The sequence below is a fragment of the Penicillium vulpinum genome (assembly GCF_028829585.1).
Source record: "Penicillium vulpinum strain IBT 29486 chromosome Unknown utg000001l_segment0_segment0, whole genome shotgun sequence".
NCBI lineage: Eukaryota > Fungi > Ascomycota > Eurotiomycetes > Eurotiales > Aspergillaceae > Penicillium > Penicillium vulpinum.
The window spans coordinates 7198148-7213933 of NW_026643241.1; the positions used below are offsets into that span (position 1 = coordinate 7198148).

At 46.0% G+C, this 15786-nt stretch overlaps 7 protein-coding genes across 7 annotated transcripts; 3 read left to right on the top strand and 4 right to left on the bottom strand.

The window, feature by feature from the left end:
* Positions 1-277: 277 nt before the first annotated feature.
* On the bottom strand, positions 278-1204 carry N7479_002564 (uncharacterized protein; the record flags this gene model as incomplete). Its single annotated transcript, XM_057250261.1, is given in 3 exon segments — positions 278-759; positions 813-985; positions 999-1204. Coding segments are annotated over 3 exon segments (861 nt in total), but the record flags the coding sequence as incomplete, so codon positions are not given.
* Positions 1159-4388, top strand: N7479_002565 (alanine--tRNA ligase; the record flags this gene model as incomplete). The annotated part of the gene is made up of 6 exons (XM_057250262.1): positions 1159-1243; positions 1335-1480; positions 1545-1571; positions 1641-1676; positions 1732-4140; positions 4215-4388. 6 exons carry the CDS (start codon positions 1159-1161, stop codon positions 4386-4388), a joined length of 2877 nt encoding a protein of 958 aa, XP_057114694.1.
* A 225-nt stretch (positions 4389-4613) lies between these two features.
* On the bottom strand, positions 4614-5343 carry cyp3 (putative peptidyl-prolyl cis-trans isomerase; the record flags this gene model as incomplete). Its single annotated transcript, XM_057250263.1, has 4 exons — positions 4614-4805; positions 4878-5015; positions 5067-5212; positions 5298-5343. The coding sequence occupies 4 exons, from the start codon at positions 5341-5343 to the stop codon at positions 4614-4616; spliced, it is 522 nt and encodes a 173-aa protein (XP_057114695.1).
* A 2603-nt stretch (positions 5344-7946) lies between these two features.
* Positions 7947-9306, top strand: N7479_002567 (E3 ubiquitin-protein ligase RNF103; the record flags this gene model as incomplete). The annotated part of the gene is made up of 2 exons (XM_057250264.1): positions 7947-8095; positions 8166-9306. 2 exons carry the CDS (start codon positions 7947-7949, stop codon positions 9304-9306), a joined length of 1290 nt encoding a protein of 429 aa, XP_057114696.1.
* A 698-nt stretch (positions 9307-10004) lies between these two features.
* On the bottom strand, positions 10005-11434 carry N7479_002568 (DUF3844 domain-containing protein; the record flags this gene model as incomplete). The annotated part of the gene is made up of 3 exons (XM_057250265.1): positions 10005-10802; positions 10862-11040; positions 11101-11434. 3 exons carry the CDS (start codon positions 11432-11434, stop codon positions 10005-10007), a joined length of 1311 nt encoding a protein of 436 aa, XP_057114697.1.
* A 557-nt stretch (positions 11435-11991) lies between these two features.
* Positions 11992-13366, top strand: N7479_002569 (uncharacterized protein; the record flags this gene model as incomplete). The annotated part of the gene is made up of 3 exons (XM_057250266.1): positions 11992-12122; positions 12187-12684; positions 12736-13366. 3 exons carry the CDS (start codon positions 11992-11994, stop codon positions 13364-13366), a joined length of 1260 nt encoding a protein of 419 aa, XP_057114698.1.
* Positions 13367-14488: 1122 nt separating this feature from the next.
* N7479_002570 (cyclin-dependent protein kinase regulatory subunit CKS1) lies at positions 14489-14989 on the bottom strand (the record flags this gene model as incomplete). The annotated part of the gene is made up of 4 exons (XM_057250267.1): positions 14489-14525; positions 14577-14635; positions 14689-14833; positions 14886-14989. The coding sequence occupies 4 exons, from the start codon at positions 14987-14989 to the stop codon at positions 14489-14491; spliced, it is 345 nt and encodes a 114-aa protein (XP_057114699.1).
* Between the last annotated feature and the right edge of the window lie 797 nt (positions 14990-15786).

Below are 15786 nucleotides of genomic sequence, written 5' to 3' on the forward strand. Positions count from 1 at the left end.
GTCGGAGCCACAAAAAAAACCAGAAAATTTTTCGGGAGCGGTGAATCACGTGGTTCCGGTTATTTAATCAGTTACCGTGTATATTACATACTACATACATCAATGATACTACTAACTAGTAGTAGTAACTACTATGTTCAATGTACCTTAAAGGTGTACTAAGTACTACCATGTACTCCTAAGTACATTTGTTGCTTAAAAGATACAAAATTATACAATTCACTAGCCTAATTACCCATTTTAACTCCTATACTCTATACTCCATACTCCGCGTACTTCAACTATCAATATCCATTGGATCGTCATATAAATCTTCCTTCTCTGTAACCTTCTCTGTAACCTTCTCTGTAACCTTCTCTGTAACCTTGTTCTCTCTAGCTCGTGCTCGAGATTCAAGAATTGCTTTTCGAACATTATCTTTTTCTCTGGGAACGGTGAGGGAGGATGGTTCTGTATAAAGAACGAGTTCTTTCCCTGAGGATTTTGAGTCGGATAGAACGGATTGAGGAACTGAAAGCACTTTCTCCGCGAATGGTGCAAAGACCAAACCAGGAGAGTCATCTTCCAATAATTCCTGATCCAGGTCGTGTATGTAAGTCGTATGCTTGGTGTCATCCAACATCATTGGATCAAGGGAAGGCTCTTGGTTATGTTGGTTATGTGGTTGATAGTCAATGTGGTCATGTTGGTTATGGACAGGCTGGATATGCTGAATATGCCCCTTGGGTTGGGTCCGAGCGGAGATTGGCACGCTATTATCTACAAATATGTTAGCCTGACAACTTCCACAACTTTCAAGTTCAATTGCCTACCTAGTCGTAGGTGTCCAAATCTCTTAGTTAACGGTTGCGCGCCATCGGGGTCATCTTGGGCCGGGCGCTTCTTCCCGTGACCTCCCTCACCCGTCATATCCCCTCTCTCTCTTTCTTTCTCGCTCTCTCGAGTATTTGGAAGTGTGTGGGGATAAAGAAAAAAAGAGGTTGAACTGCTAAGCGCACAGATCTGGGGTCAGGTTCATTTCGTTGCTCGATGCGGGTTTCTGGGGTGGTGACGAACGGGGAACGGGCTTTGACTCATCTCTTTCGCAGAAATCAACCCAGACCCTTTCACCCTCGCTTTGTTCACTCCCGGTCAACCAACCCTCCCAAATTCGACAGGATGACTTCTCTCGGTGCTGAATGGACCGCTCAGCGAGTCCGAGATACCTTTTTAGATTATTTTAAACAAAATGGCCATACATTCGGTAAGTTGAAACCGTTCTATTTTTTTTTCCTGTCCTACCCCTCCACCCCCGCCAACAACATGAACTAACCTGAAGTTATTCTTGCATACAGTCCCTTCTTCCCCCGTCGCTCCTTTGTCTGATCCGACTCTTCTTTTCACCAATGCGGGAATGAACCAGTTCAAGTCCATCTTCCTGGGCACCGTTGACGCCTCGTCGGAGTTTGGAAAGATGAAGCGCGCAACGAACTCGCAAAAGGTATTGGACATCCACGATCACCAAAAATATCCGACTTGGAACTGTTGCTGATATAATTGAATAGTGCCTCCGTGCCGGTGGAAAACATAACGTGGGTGTGCCTTCATAAACCTTGGAGGGGTCCTAGAGGGACTTTGGTACAGTGACTGACCTGACACAGGATCTGGATGATGTTGGCAAGGATAGTTATCACCATGTCAGTATTGAAACTTCCATGCTATAATTCACCAGATTCCTGACGAATTCTCTAGACCTTCTTCGAGATGCTCGGCAACTGGAGTTTTGGCGACTACTTCAAGAAAGAAGCTATCACATATTCGTGGACCCTGTTGACGGAAGTTTATGGGCTGGATCCCAATCGCCTTTACGTTACTTACTTCGAGGGCAATGAAGCCGGTGGATTAGAACCGGATCTGGAAGCCAAAGAACTATGGAAATCGGTCGGCGTACCTGAATCTCACATTCTTCCTGGAAATATGCAAGATAACTTCTGGGAAATGGGCGACCAAGGCCCATGTGGACCTTGCAGCGAAGTGCACTATGATCGGATCGGCGGGCGCAACGCCGCTCACCTTGTCAACCAGGACGACCCAAATGTGCTGGAAATTTGGAACAACGTCTTCATCCAATATAACCGCGAGCCGGATAGCTCCCTGAGATCCCTTCCCAACAAACACGTTGACACCGGAATGGGCTTCGAAAGACTGGTGTCGATTCTGCAGGACAAATCTTCCAACTACGATACCGATGTCTTCACTCCGATTTTCCAGGCTATCCAAGATACCACTGGGGCCCGGGAATACCGCGGCCACTTTGGCGCCGATGATGTCGATGGAATTGACACAGCCTACCGTGTTGTTGCAGACCATGTGCGGACTTTGATGTTCGCTATCTCGGATGGTGTTATTCCTAACAACGAGGGCCGTGGTTATGTGATTCGCCGTGTCCTGCGCCGAGGAGCTCGGTATGCCCGGAAATATTTCCAGGTCGATATTGGGAATTTCTTCGCGAAGCTAGTGCCGACTGTTGTGGATCAATTGGGTGAAATGTTCCCTGAACTCAAGCGCAAGCAGCAAGATGTCATCGAAATCCTAGACGAGGAAGAGCTGTCATTTGCTAAGACCTTGGATAGAGGTGAGCGTCAATTCGAGCAATACGCTCAACAGGCCAAACTTAAGGATACCGATATGCTCCATGGTGCCGATGTTTGGAGATTGTACGACACCTTCGGCTTCCCAGTTGACCTGACTCGAATCATGGCCGAGGAACGTGGCCTCCGCATTGATGATGTTGAGTTTGAAGAGGCTCGCTTGAAGGCGAAGGAAGCCAGCAAGGGTCAGAAGAAGGCTGCTGGGGACACCGTTAAGCTTGACGTCCATGACCTAGGCAAGCTGGAAAAAATGAACGACGTACAAAAAACGGATGATTCGCCTAAATTCGGCCGAGGCAACATCACTTCTCACGTCAAGGCTATCTACCATGGAAAAACTTTCCATAGTAGCACTAACGATATTCCCGAGGGAGCACAGCTTGGCGTCATTCTCGACTGTACGAACTTCTATGCCGAACAGGGTGGTCAGGAAAATGATACAGGCAAAATCATCATTGACGGACAAGCGGAGCTTGAAGTTGGCGATGTACAGTCTTATGCCGGATACGTTCTACACACTGGCTTCATGAAATACGGATCATTTGCTGTCGGCGATTCTGTCATTTGCGAGTATGATGAGCTCCGACGCTGGCCCATCCGGAATAACCACACCGGAACCCATATCCTGAATTTCGCTTTGAAGGAAATCCTAGGCGATGGTGTTGATCAGAAGGGTTCCCTGGTAGCCGCCGAGAAGCTTCGATTTGACTTCTCCCACAAGAGCGCAATCTCTGACGCCGAGCTCGAGAAGATCGAAGCCAAGGCCACTGAGTATATCCGACAGAACTGTACCGTTTACTCCAAAGAACTTCCGCTCGCCACTGCCCAACAAATTTCCGGCGTTCGAGCCGTATTCGGCGAGACTTACCCCGATCCTGTTCGTGTTGTTTCTGTCGGTGTGGAATTGGAGGAAATCCTGAAGAATGTCAAGGATCCCCGCTGGCAAGAAGTCAGCATTGAGTTCTGCGGTGGAACTCATGTCCAGAAAACAGGCGATATCAAGGATCTGATCATCCTAGAGGAGAGCGGCATTGCCAAGGGAATTCGCCGAATTATTGCTGTTACTGGAGAGGATGCACATGAAGTGCAGAGAGTTGCCGAGGAATTCGGACAGCGCCTTGATCAGCTGAATGCATTGCCTTTGGGCCCCAAAAAGGAGCAGGAGGCTAAGCAAGTCCAGGTGGATCTCAACCAGCTTGCAATTTCCGCCGTCCAGAAGGCCAAGTTCCGCGAACGTTTTGCCAAGATCAACAAGCAGGTCCTCGATGGCCAAAAGGCCCAACAAAAGCTGGAGTCGAAGAAAGCACTCGACGCTATCAACTCCTATTTCGAGGCTCCTGAAAACCAAGACAAGTCGTGGCTTGTGGTCCAGCTTCCGATCTCCGCCAATTCTAAGGCCGTCAGTGAATCCCTCAACCATGTCAAATCAAAGCTGCAGGGCAAGAGTGTCTATCTTTTGGCGGCCGACTCTGAACAAGGTCGGGTTGCACACGGATGTTTCGTCTCTCAGGTGAGTAGCAGGACGCATCAGTCTTATCCGTGAAATATTACTACTTGGGGATTCTTATACTAATTCGGACACAGGGACTGAGTGACCAAGGTGCTTCGGCAAGCGAGTGGGCCGCCGTTGTCTCTGGCGCCGTGGGAGGCAAAGCAGGAGGAAAGGGACCTACTTCGATTGGTAACGGTACCAACGCTGATAAGGTTGAGGAGGCCATCTCACTGGCTGCCGATTATCTGAATAAGTTCAAGCTCTAGACTAGATCTAGAGACTGAATTCTACGAAGAGTTTTTTTTTTTGTTCGAAGGAGATATCACGTCTGTGCCAACCATTACAAAGTATGAAATATCCAAAAAAAAAAAAAATAGTCCTGGTTATTAGAGCCATATGAAATTGATATGTTTCCATGATTCAAATTCATTTCTCGCAATTCTGCGAACTACATATCTGTAGGATGTAGCTGTTTCCCAAATATCACGTCGTTACATCTCTCCACATTGGACAATCGTTACATCTTGGTTAGGCTTGTCCTTGGTAGTACGAGTGTGTTCAAGCATCTTAACTATGTCCATCCCATCAATCACCTGGCCGAAGACCACATGCTTGTTGTTCAAGAATGGTGTGGCCGTGGTTGTTATGAAGAACTGGCAACCATTGGTGTTCGGGCCCGAATTCTGTTGTTGTCAGTGAAAAATCCTTTTTCGCGTGGATAGATGCCTCCTCAGTCTCAAGGTATTCAAACTTACAGCCATACTTAATAAACCAGGACGGTCATGTGTGAGAGTAAAATTTTCATCGGCAAATTTCGAAGTGCCGTAGATGGTACATGAGCCAGTTCCATCGCCATTGATGAAATCTCCACCCTGGATCATGAAATCTTTGATCTGCAGCGAGCATTAGTCCCGCATCAATACCCAAAAACTTTTATTACATACCACTCTATGGAACTTGCTCCCCTTGTAGCCCTGGGGCTGTCCCTTGGCGTTCTTGCTCTCACCAGTGCAAAATTGACGGAAGTTCTCCGCGGTCCGTGGGGTGACATTGGCGAACAACTCCATTTTCACTCGACCTAGAGACTCGCCTGAAATTATATTACTTAGCAGAGTTCGCCAGATGAGTGCTCAGATGGCTAGGCCATCAGAGCATGCAAATCTAGACTGACTTACCTCCAAGGGCAATATCGAAGAAAACAACTGGATTGGGTTTAGCCATAGTGATGTGTTGAAGAGAGAAGTCTGTATTTGGATCAATACATGTAGATATCTGATTTCCCTCGCATGTGAACCAGGGGCGGCAAGTACAGAGCGGTGTAGCGGCCATGTGACCTTTTTTATATTTGATATAGGATAAATTATTATTTTGCTGAGCACAATTAATATATACGGAGTATAGGTATATGTATCCTAGAAGAATAAGATAAATTGGTAAAATATAGATAGTGAAAAGGGCGTGAAATGTCCAAGCCTACATGACGGGAGGAATGGGGTTTCAGAAAACGGTTTATCGACCGTTGATCAACGGTTTTTCTAGAAAGATACACCCGCAACCATTGTTTTAAATTTACTTTGTTTTTGAAAACGAAGTCGTTTAAAAAAACAAAGCTGTTGTAAACATTTTCGGAACCGACGGCTTTCAGGTATCCTTCTGATACTGTCGTTAAAATACTTGTAATATATCTATCTTATATTGATTCGACTTTTAATCAACGTTGTTCAAGGCTTATTTGAGGTTTACAAGTTTATCTAAGGATATTGAGGTTTATCTGAAGTTTATTTGAGGTTTGTCTGAGGTTTATTTGAGGTTTATACTAGTATACAGTTGATTGACGGATAGACCGTTGTATAGTAGTTGATTTCTTGTCTATATTGGTCTGCAGCCTACGGAGCATATATATATATATATATATATATAAATCTATTATTATCCCTGTTCCCTAAACCCTTGGTCTTATTGTTCGCCACCCTTCTTCTTTTCGAATAAGTTGGTGTCTCTGTTCGGAGCTAGCTAGGTCATAAGAGGGAAGATACTGTAGACGATATTGTAGACGATATTGGAAGTGAGGACGGTAGACAGTAGACAGAGGACGGTAGACAGAGGTATATAACACAGGGACTTATATATATATACCTAGTAACTTGATCTATACCTTGGTGTTGTATATATCCGACAATAGGTATAGGATAATTAGACACTTAAGGAGAATTTCCTTGGATCTAGTAGATTGTGACTATGGACGCGAAGCGAACGGAATCAAAAAAGCGCTGTCCGTAGGATAAACTTTAGAGTCTGAGTCTATAGTATATCTAGCAATAAATACTGTGATAGCTGAGGATACGTTATGTTGATACAGAGATAGAATAACTACGTCAGTATTTTGAAACTTGCTGAAGGTTCTATAGAGTAACCTTCTCACTTTAGATCGAATCGTATAACGATAGAATACTGTTTTACAGGCCAGTACTGTTGGCCAGGCGAATCAGCTTTGATAGAGGGACTAACGTATTGTATTCTTTCACACAAAGACTAATACTTGCTAAAGAGAAGTATATTAGGAGGGTCCTCCTCTCTATGTAATCTCCCCTATATCTTGTTATCGTGATAACTCTATAGAAGTATCGGAGTAATGATGATAGAACCCCTTAGTTCCTGCAAGTATGAAAGAAAAACTAAGTACATTTGAAGGTTCCTGAGGTACCAAGGGTGGCCTCAGGTTGTAAAGGCAACCTTGGAACTCAGCCTTTACAACTACCTAGGTAGATTAATATAGTTTACATGTAGTTAGTTATATGTACATATTTATATTAACACCTCTTCAATCAGTCTATATTTATAAAATTTGAACTAATAACTACTGAATTGATACTCCGTACATATCTTATCCATATCATAACTTGAGAGTATTGTTTTACAAATGGGGTTAATGCATAGTGGTATTACTATACAATGTACGGAGCACTGCATACATCTCTATACAGAGTACAAATGTATATCGATTTATAGAGTAGTAGTGACGCGTATATGTATAATGTAAACATGTGCACTTCGTACATATGTATGTATTTACAGTATCCGATAGTTGAAGTCTCCTATGGTCGCTGCAGGCCGCCATTATATGTACGTTTAAATGTGGCTATGCAATAAATATGCAATACACCCGTGGACAACAATTTATTGTCAAATGAAAAGAAGAAAAGGGGGCAAATCAACCCTGGTCTCATCCCCTGTATGTATTCAGAAGTACCTTACACCTTTGATTCAGTTCTTAACCCCTGTCAACTAGAGGTATCTGAGACTCGAACAATACAAAGTCCCGTGATTCCCAGCCTCAGGTGTCAGTTCGGTGGTCCCGCATGCATCCTTAAATCAACCAAGGAGCCTGGCTCCATCCTGCCCTGATCCACTTTATCTCTTTCTCTCTGTCTCCGTCTCCCCAGATCTCTTCGCCTCGTCCAGGCTCCTTCCCCGGTTGCTACTGATAATGATATGAGATCGACTCTCGGCATTCACCTTCTCTTTGCAGGAAGTTCTGTGTGTTCTGCTTACGGTCGATCATCCACAGGCCATCAAGTTTAACCTTCGAATATCCGTCCTGTCGCATGGGTACATACCTTGGATCGTTCCTAGTCACATTCACCATCCCGCCTTGGGATTAATCTGCTGGAGTCGAGCCCGAAATCTACATACAGGGTTGCCCTGTACACACAACTCAAGGCATGAAGGATCGATCTCGGGGCAACTGAGACTCCAACAATAATCAAGTGGCCACGTTCCGAGGTGGATCGGTGCCATAATTTTCATATCGACCCTAAGTCGGAATGTCTTCAACACCAACCTCAGTCTCTAGCAGTGCTGCCACCACTGCTGCTAGTAGCGGCGGAGAAGGTTCGGGCTCAAGTAACGCTACGAGCTCACCTTTACTGTTCTTCGTCGCTCTTGGGTTTGGTGTTGTGTTCACAAATCTATGGTATGTCACTTCATCTTTCCTCTGTCCGGCCTTCCAACGTTCCAGGAATGGCATCTGACCGTCATGGCAGGATCATAGTTGGAGTCAAATATTGCTTTCGATATAACCAACGAAATCGACAGCTTCGCAGCGAGGAAGTAGGGGAACCCATAGATCTGGCCACTATGCCACGGCCTCATCGCAGGAGAAGGGAGAAGAAGCTAATGACGATGGATGAAGTCAACGGGCGGTTTCCACTTGTCAAGTACAAAGTGTGGAGATCATCTCGCGCCAACCAGGGCCTTTCAACAGAAGGAGGTATCACAGCTCCGAATAGCAGACCACAGAGCCTAAAAGATGAAAGTGATATCATGACAACATCGATTGGGGCTCACACGGATACAATATCACCATCCACCAAGGGCCATGAACGGGTGGATTCCAATGATACATCAAAAATCCTCACTCAAGAGCTACATGGTGGTCCTCAAGAATCTGAGATGCCTTCTACTCAGCAATGCACCAGTGAAGGTATCCAGAGAGAGAAATGGCAACATTCTTTGACCAATGAAAACATGAACATTGATCTTGAGGACCATGATGATGCCTACATTCGTAACGCTGTTCCTGCTGATCTTCTGCCAAACCCTGGCGATTCTTGCGCGATTTGCCTAGATATCATTGAGGATGATGATGATATCCGGGGACTTGCATGTGGACATGCTTTCCATGCCTCATGTGTCGACCCCTGGCTGACTAGCAGAAGAGCATGTTGTCCTCTGTGCAAGGCCGATTACTATGTTCCCAAACCCCGTCCACAGGCAGAAGCACAATCTGCCACAGATCGCCAGGGTCGTACAGCCTCGACTCGCCCAGATGAAATTCTCAGACCTCCTCGAGTTGCTTGGAATAGTGCTAGGGGAAATGGATGGGTTCAAATGGGCTTTCCTAGCCGAGTATTTCCATCAACATCCCCAGGGGAAAGAGATATATCTCCAGTCCAAGAGCAACATGTGCGGGGTGAGCATGATCAGCATTGGGACTCTGCCCATATCTCGGATTCTTCGGGTCGATCTATCTGGTCTCGATTGATTCCTACTCGGTTCCGCCGGTCTTCCCTCCATTCTTCTTCAAGAAGACTGCGCACACCACCTGAAGTTGGGACTTCACCTGTGGATCCTCTGCCTTCGGACGGACGCACACCTCGTCAAGTCGAAGCTGGTACCTCATGACAGATCTTTTGACAGATACCCCTTTCATACCCGTTCACGATTTGGCTAATCTTCAAAATACTTCACACCGGAACCACATCTGGAATGTTGGTTGGGGTTTTATTTTCCTTGTTTATGACTTGATATGTGTAATTTATCGATTTTTGCGCGACGAGGACTGGGGCGCATATGGATCATACGGATATTTTTTTTCCTTTCGGTTGGATATTTACGAATTATCTTTGTCTCGCTCTCACCATATCTCATGCTGTGAGAAAATCTGTCATATGGCGCTACCGATGCTACCAACAGCTACTCTTTCTCCCCTCACCCCCCGATTATTGGTCCATTTAAGGGGCTGAATGGATTGTGTATTTGTTGAACATCTATGTCTCTTGGTGCGTAAACCAGAGTACATACAGAGTACTGTTTTGTACATGCTATACAACATATTTTCTTTTTGGATATAGCCACGTGCTCTCTAAAATACATATGTAGTTCGCGTCATCTTACATGTGTGTACTGCTGTATTGAACCTCCCAACCATGGAGGTTTCTCCTTGATGCAACGCAGGAAAGCAGGAATCAGAAACAAAGAAAAGCAATGCTTATAGGTTAAGGGATAAATGAGGTAAATAACATGAAGCCATGGCCCTTAAAAAGACGGCGAAAGAAAAATATAACACCCCTTAACACCTACATAGCTTTCTACATACATACTCACATCTGAGACTTGGGGCCTCCTACACCAGCGCTGATGACACTGGGTAGCTCCTGTGAGCCCATGCTGAAAAGCATTCCAATCGCACTACCAGCGAGAAGAATGGCAAGTAGACTGACCGCTGCAACAAGGAAGAAAGGTGAGCTGATGTCCCTTTTCTGACAAGCCGCCCCACCCCACTGAACTGTCTTGGTGGTGCCATCGCTGTTCTGGACAACAGTTTGCTTGCACTTGCATGCATAACAATTGCCAATAGTTCCCTCAGCACCCGAGCCGTATTTCAGATAGCAGGAACCGTGTCCGGAGCAGTTATTGGTAGCTTCGGCACACGAGGAGTTTGAAGCATGACAGACAGGCGCTAGGGTTGAGTGCAGCGGCAGCGCAGAATTCGGCGTCGACCTCTTGAAGGCATTCAGTTGGGCGACTGGTGCCGATGATCGATTCGCGTCTCGGTGGCTAAGTCCTTCGGATTTAACACCAGGGGGTAGAACGAGAGTTGTAATTTCTCGGTTGCTAGTCGACGAGATTTTGGCTAGGTGAAGAAGCAATGTCTCTAGGAACTTAGTCCCAAGAAGAGAATCGCTTGAGGCTTTCTGCAATTGGTGACGTTGAATTAGGAATAATTCACCGGTTATGGAGGGAAAACTCGGTACCTTAAAAGACAACTTCAAAGCTGAATCCTTGTAATCCTTGCTCATCCAAAATTCCACTGAATCAACCAGTGTAAGGATGTCACGGGCGAGCAAATCAGACTCATCGGTAAACATGGGATCCCTGGATAGGCATTCCTTAGGAGTCTGGGGTAATCGGAAGATTAGCGAGGGAATTTGAAGATCATTAAAGTTGGCTTTGTTACCTGGGATGTCGATGAGGCAGCCTTGCTAGCATCGCTGAAGTATGTACAAACGTGTCCACGGCCCCCCTTCACGGTGGGGCTGCTTTCGATGAATGACTCCAGGATATCAAATCCGATAAAGGGAGAGGAAATTCGAGGAATGTGAAGATGCTCTGGTTGGGCTTTTTGCATGACTAGGGCTGTAGAACCATTAGCTATACCTCCTAGTCAAGTGCGAGTCCGCTTCCATTTCCACTTACCAGCTTCCTGGTCGATTCCTTCCATAACAATGATGCTTTTCTGGGAAACAGCCCCCCCAGTAGCTCCCCCAAAGAGAGTAATATCATCTTGAGCAAAATGATTCAATTGGTTCACAGTGTCTGCATTCACTGTTCCAAGGACCGATGCTACAGAGGACTTCATGCGAAGCTCCAAGACAAGCCGGGCCTCATCTTCTGATATTGTTTGTTGTTGGGAATGAGAAGCTGAAGAGCTTGAAGTCTTAGAAGGAAACGTGAAGATCGTAGCATCCAGTGCATTTGCTTGCAATGCACCTGTTAATCCCAGGGCAAGGAAGGCGGACACCCAGCGCATATTGGTAGAATCGGGAGGGCGCGGGGGTAAGGCAAGACTATTTTGGCAGATGTGGCAATTCCCACATCAAGATTCTCCTCTAGGAGTATTAGGAGTTTTGTTGAGTACGATGGCGAGGAGTCAAGGACAGAATACCACTTGGTTACGGAGGACTTGGGGGACAGCCGATAAGATATGGCAAAGATATCACGTGGTCTGGTATGTACAACAGCTGACACAGCTCATTGTTCAACCAAATATTTCCTTTGGATGTAATATCCATATCAGTAATTTCTAGCCCATAATTTTATCCGGTTGTAGTGGCATTTATTCCTATAGATCATCACAAGTACATATGTACCCATGTTACATAGTGTATGTACATACTGGGTGTACCAGGTCCGGGCCCCGGTCTGTAGCGCCGCATGTTACATAATCGACCAAATCGCCGATTGCCATTGACAGCCTCGCAACGCAAATCCTCGTGCATATCAGACTTCAAGGATTCTGTCCATTCCTTTTTCTCCAATTTGAGATGATACTCTAGTGAGAATCATTGCAGGGATTGGCTTTTCCCAATGCTCCGGCTCAGGTATCTGCTTCGAAGTTCTCGCGCGCGCTCGTCTCTCTTCAGTCCTACATACGCTCGTTCCAACTTGTCAAACCCACAGAATGTGCGACATGTGAGGTTTAGGCGGCCTTGGATAAGGTATAGAGCCTCATTTGAAGCCAACCTAGGATCTTTTTGGTCAGACTGACGCAGAATCTCTCAGGTCGTTCATATCCAAATGCCTTCTTTACGGCACCGCATTCCACCTCTGGAGCACCTTTGTACTGGTGCGATTTGACGACGATACCGACGATGATGATATACCTCCTGTAACCAACCAAGCGGAGGCATCCCCGCGTCAAATCTCGGAAAGCGGCGAAATCACCGGGAAAGAGGTCGAAAACGATGGTGCGATGTTCATACCGCTTGCCTGGTCTCGGTTACAACAGGGCGAGCTGTACACTATAATGGACCCAGAGTGGCAGGTATTTGTGAAGTTATCCAAGGATCACGAGAAGCTTGAGAGGCTTAGAGGTAAGGAGTCGATTCACTCCCCCGCTCAAGATCATTCGCTTACGAGTTCAGATGAACTTGCCACAATCGTTTTAGATAATGCGGGAAAGCAGATGGAACCGATACTCGGGGAGCCTCTTTCCCTCACAGGATCCTGGCTTGTCCATCAGTTTCCAAATCGTGCCCCTCCTGGATATGTGCGATCGGGGTATGTACTCCTAGTCCCTAAACGCTTGGTTCTTATACTGACAGTAGACAGGATCGAGATTCAAAACGGCAGTATATCATGGGTCACAAAGCCGATGGACCCCGAGATGGGTGACAGGTTACAGAACTTCATGAAACCAGTTCATGTTGCTTTGGCAATCAGAGACGCATATCTGGTAATATTACTACGGCAACTGGATCGCTTCAGAAAACCCACAGGGGAGCCGCTGGATTCCTTTGATTTCTTGAATGGGTCTTCTTTCGCGCCTGGAGACGAGAGTGGGAACTGGATTGGCCAAAAAGATCAATCTAAGCTACAACCACCCCTGAACGACAGGCTCAAGGAAAACATGCCGCCTAATACCGAGAATATCAACTACCACCCATCCTCCCTAATATCGTTATTACAGCGGCTGCCATTACCGGACCTAGGTCCGGGATCGGATTTGCACTTGGCATCACAGGCATTCAAATTACGATTGAACCATGAACAAGCCTTAGCACCAAGCTCTGCTCGCCGTGGGGCTTTCTATATCACGGGCCCAGTTGGCATGAAGGGGCCTAACGGATTTTGTCGATTTGAAGTGAGCGGCGAGTATGATCCAGCCAAGCGTGAATGGCGAACAGTGGAAATGACGCTGAAGGATCTGAACATGAGGAGACAGAAGGCATTGGGAAGTTGATCACATATACCCGGGACTTCCAAGGGTTTTCGTCTCAAGGTTCAAAGCATATCGGGCTGGCTCCCTTCGGGTTCATGGAATGTGTGTTGAACTTGAGAAACCTTTACCTTGATCTCTGTATTTATACCATGTAAATACATATTTTCCGTAGTTATTTAAAAGGAATCAACACACATTTGAGACCACCCGTGAACTTCTAGATTTATGCATAAGCAGCCATGACTGTGAGGGTTATTAATATCCTCTGTGCCCGTCCGTGGACGGGTGCGCTGTTGATATTTACATAGGATGATCAAGCCCGGACTTAAATGGCCCTTTCAGAGAGCTATTGGAAATACATATATATATCTACATCAGTACCAAGACGTCGGAATACCTCCAGAGGTATAGTCCGATCCTTATATCAGCCATTATCTAGTGCAATACACCGTGTTTTTTCAGTGTGACAAAGTAGATGCGCGAAAAAAAAAACCATACGATCGACTAGCAAAGGTTGCAGACAGCGTGGGAATGGACGAGAGAATAAGTTACTTGATTCTTAATCATGAGCGAAATATCCGGGGTGGCAACTAAAGCTGGAAACCAAACGACCAACAATATCAAGTGGATGGCCCAGGTTTGCATCTATCTGTTCGCCCTTTTTGCAAATACTTGGTCTCTGTTTTCCCTCTGATATCGGCTAGAGGGGCCAAGCAGAGGAGGTCAATATCTCATCCACGGTATTCTTAATGTAAGATAACTTGACCGGGATGATATTTCAAGATGTTCACATCAAGTTCAGGGAGTGGAGAAGTGCAGCATCAGTAGCAGTCTCTCCACTGTTCAGTGGGGAGATCGGCCAAAAACGCGACTTGATAGTCATGCTAGAACAGTCCAGGTGTCTGTGACAAGACAGGTGTTGGTCTTCCGTGTGGCATAATAGAGAGTGGGCCTGGTCTAGCATGTCAATGAAATGGCGGGTAAGGAGAAAATGGAATTTGGTCTCATTCCAGGACTTCAATTATGAAGCTTTTGTGGACGCTAATGAGCAATATTGCGAACGCGTGTGCCTAACGACCATAAAGCAATGTCTTCTCAACTGCTCATATTTCCAAGCACAACGCCGCCGATCAAATGACTAACTTATTGTTGCAGAGGGGGTTGGTAGTTGAGCGGGCGCCTACAAGACGGTTAGTGACACAGCCAAGGGAGCAGTTCGCAAATAGCCTACTTGAATAACAAGATATGAGGTTCAGGTTCGTGCACCTCGTAATGCTCCCATCCCAAGCTCTGCGCGAACATTGTTAGAACCCATGAACATCCTCGAATCATGTTCGACATACTTGTGTAATGCCCAGAGCTCGCCATTCCTCCTCCCAAAGCAATTTCAGAGTGCCCTTGGCGCTGTCGAAGTAGTCTGCGGGGATCTTTTTGAGCATGTTCTTTGGGAGCTGCACATGGCGGTATTCGAATTTGTCATCGTTGTATCTATATCGAGGGATCAATGGGGGTGTCTACCGCAATGGCATGGCGTCCTCACCTCGCAGAGTAGTGAATAGAGTCCACAAATTCATCAAGTTTCTCGCGCTCCGTCTCCAAGAGGAGGCGGGGCTTCTTGTTGCGCCTAGCTGGGTCGATGTCCATTGGGATAGCGAAATGAGAAAAATGGCAGTACGAAGATCGCTCGGCTATACAGATTGTCAGTGTTAGTCTGCCCCATGTGTCCAAGCAACACTCAAGTAGCTTGAATGTGGCTCATAATGTGGCTGAATGATTATCACATGGAGTGACAACTGAAACGTACGCTCACAGGGTTCTGATGGGGGCACTAAGGTTGTGGAAGATGATCTGATATTGAGGAATCAAATTCGCGAGGATGAGTGATCAGGCGAGTGTGTGATGCGATAGAGAAAAGAGTTGTGAGTTGTAGAAACAACAATCAACGGGACTTGTTTTGCGGGACTCAGAAAATAGTGGGGGGGGGAAACAACGATTTTATGCCTCAGGTGTCAACCCAATATTCAACCACGTGACCAAACCCAAGACCTCAGGAACCCTCAATTTACAGTGCGTAATCAGGACTATAATTACAAAGATATAGAAATTGCACTACAAGGAAGTTGCGCAGACAAACATTTGAACTTACATTCAAATATTGAATGGTCTCTGATATTTGTAACGGTAGATACAGTTCAGTACCATACATACATGTATGTATGATACCCCGGAGCCACCTTACCTAAGGCGGGATGGCTCCGCCGACGCGTCTGCAACACGTCTGAGATGAGGAATGTCTATGCGAATGCCTCCCTTTGCCATACTCTACCACTACTTGTAATTCTTCCAATCAATTTGACCCTCTATTTATTAAATCTGTATTTCCAGTCCCCCTGTGGTCTTCAGTCACATATTACTATCCTCAATGTGTGACTCGACTCGTG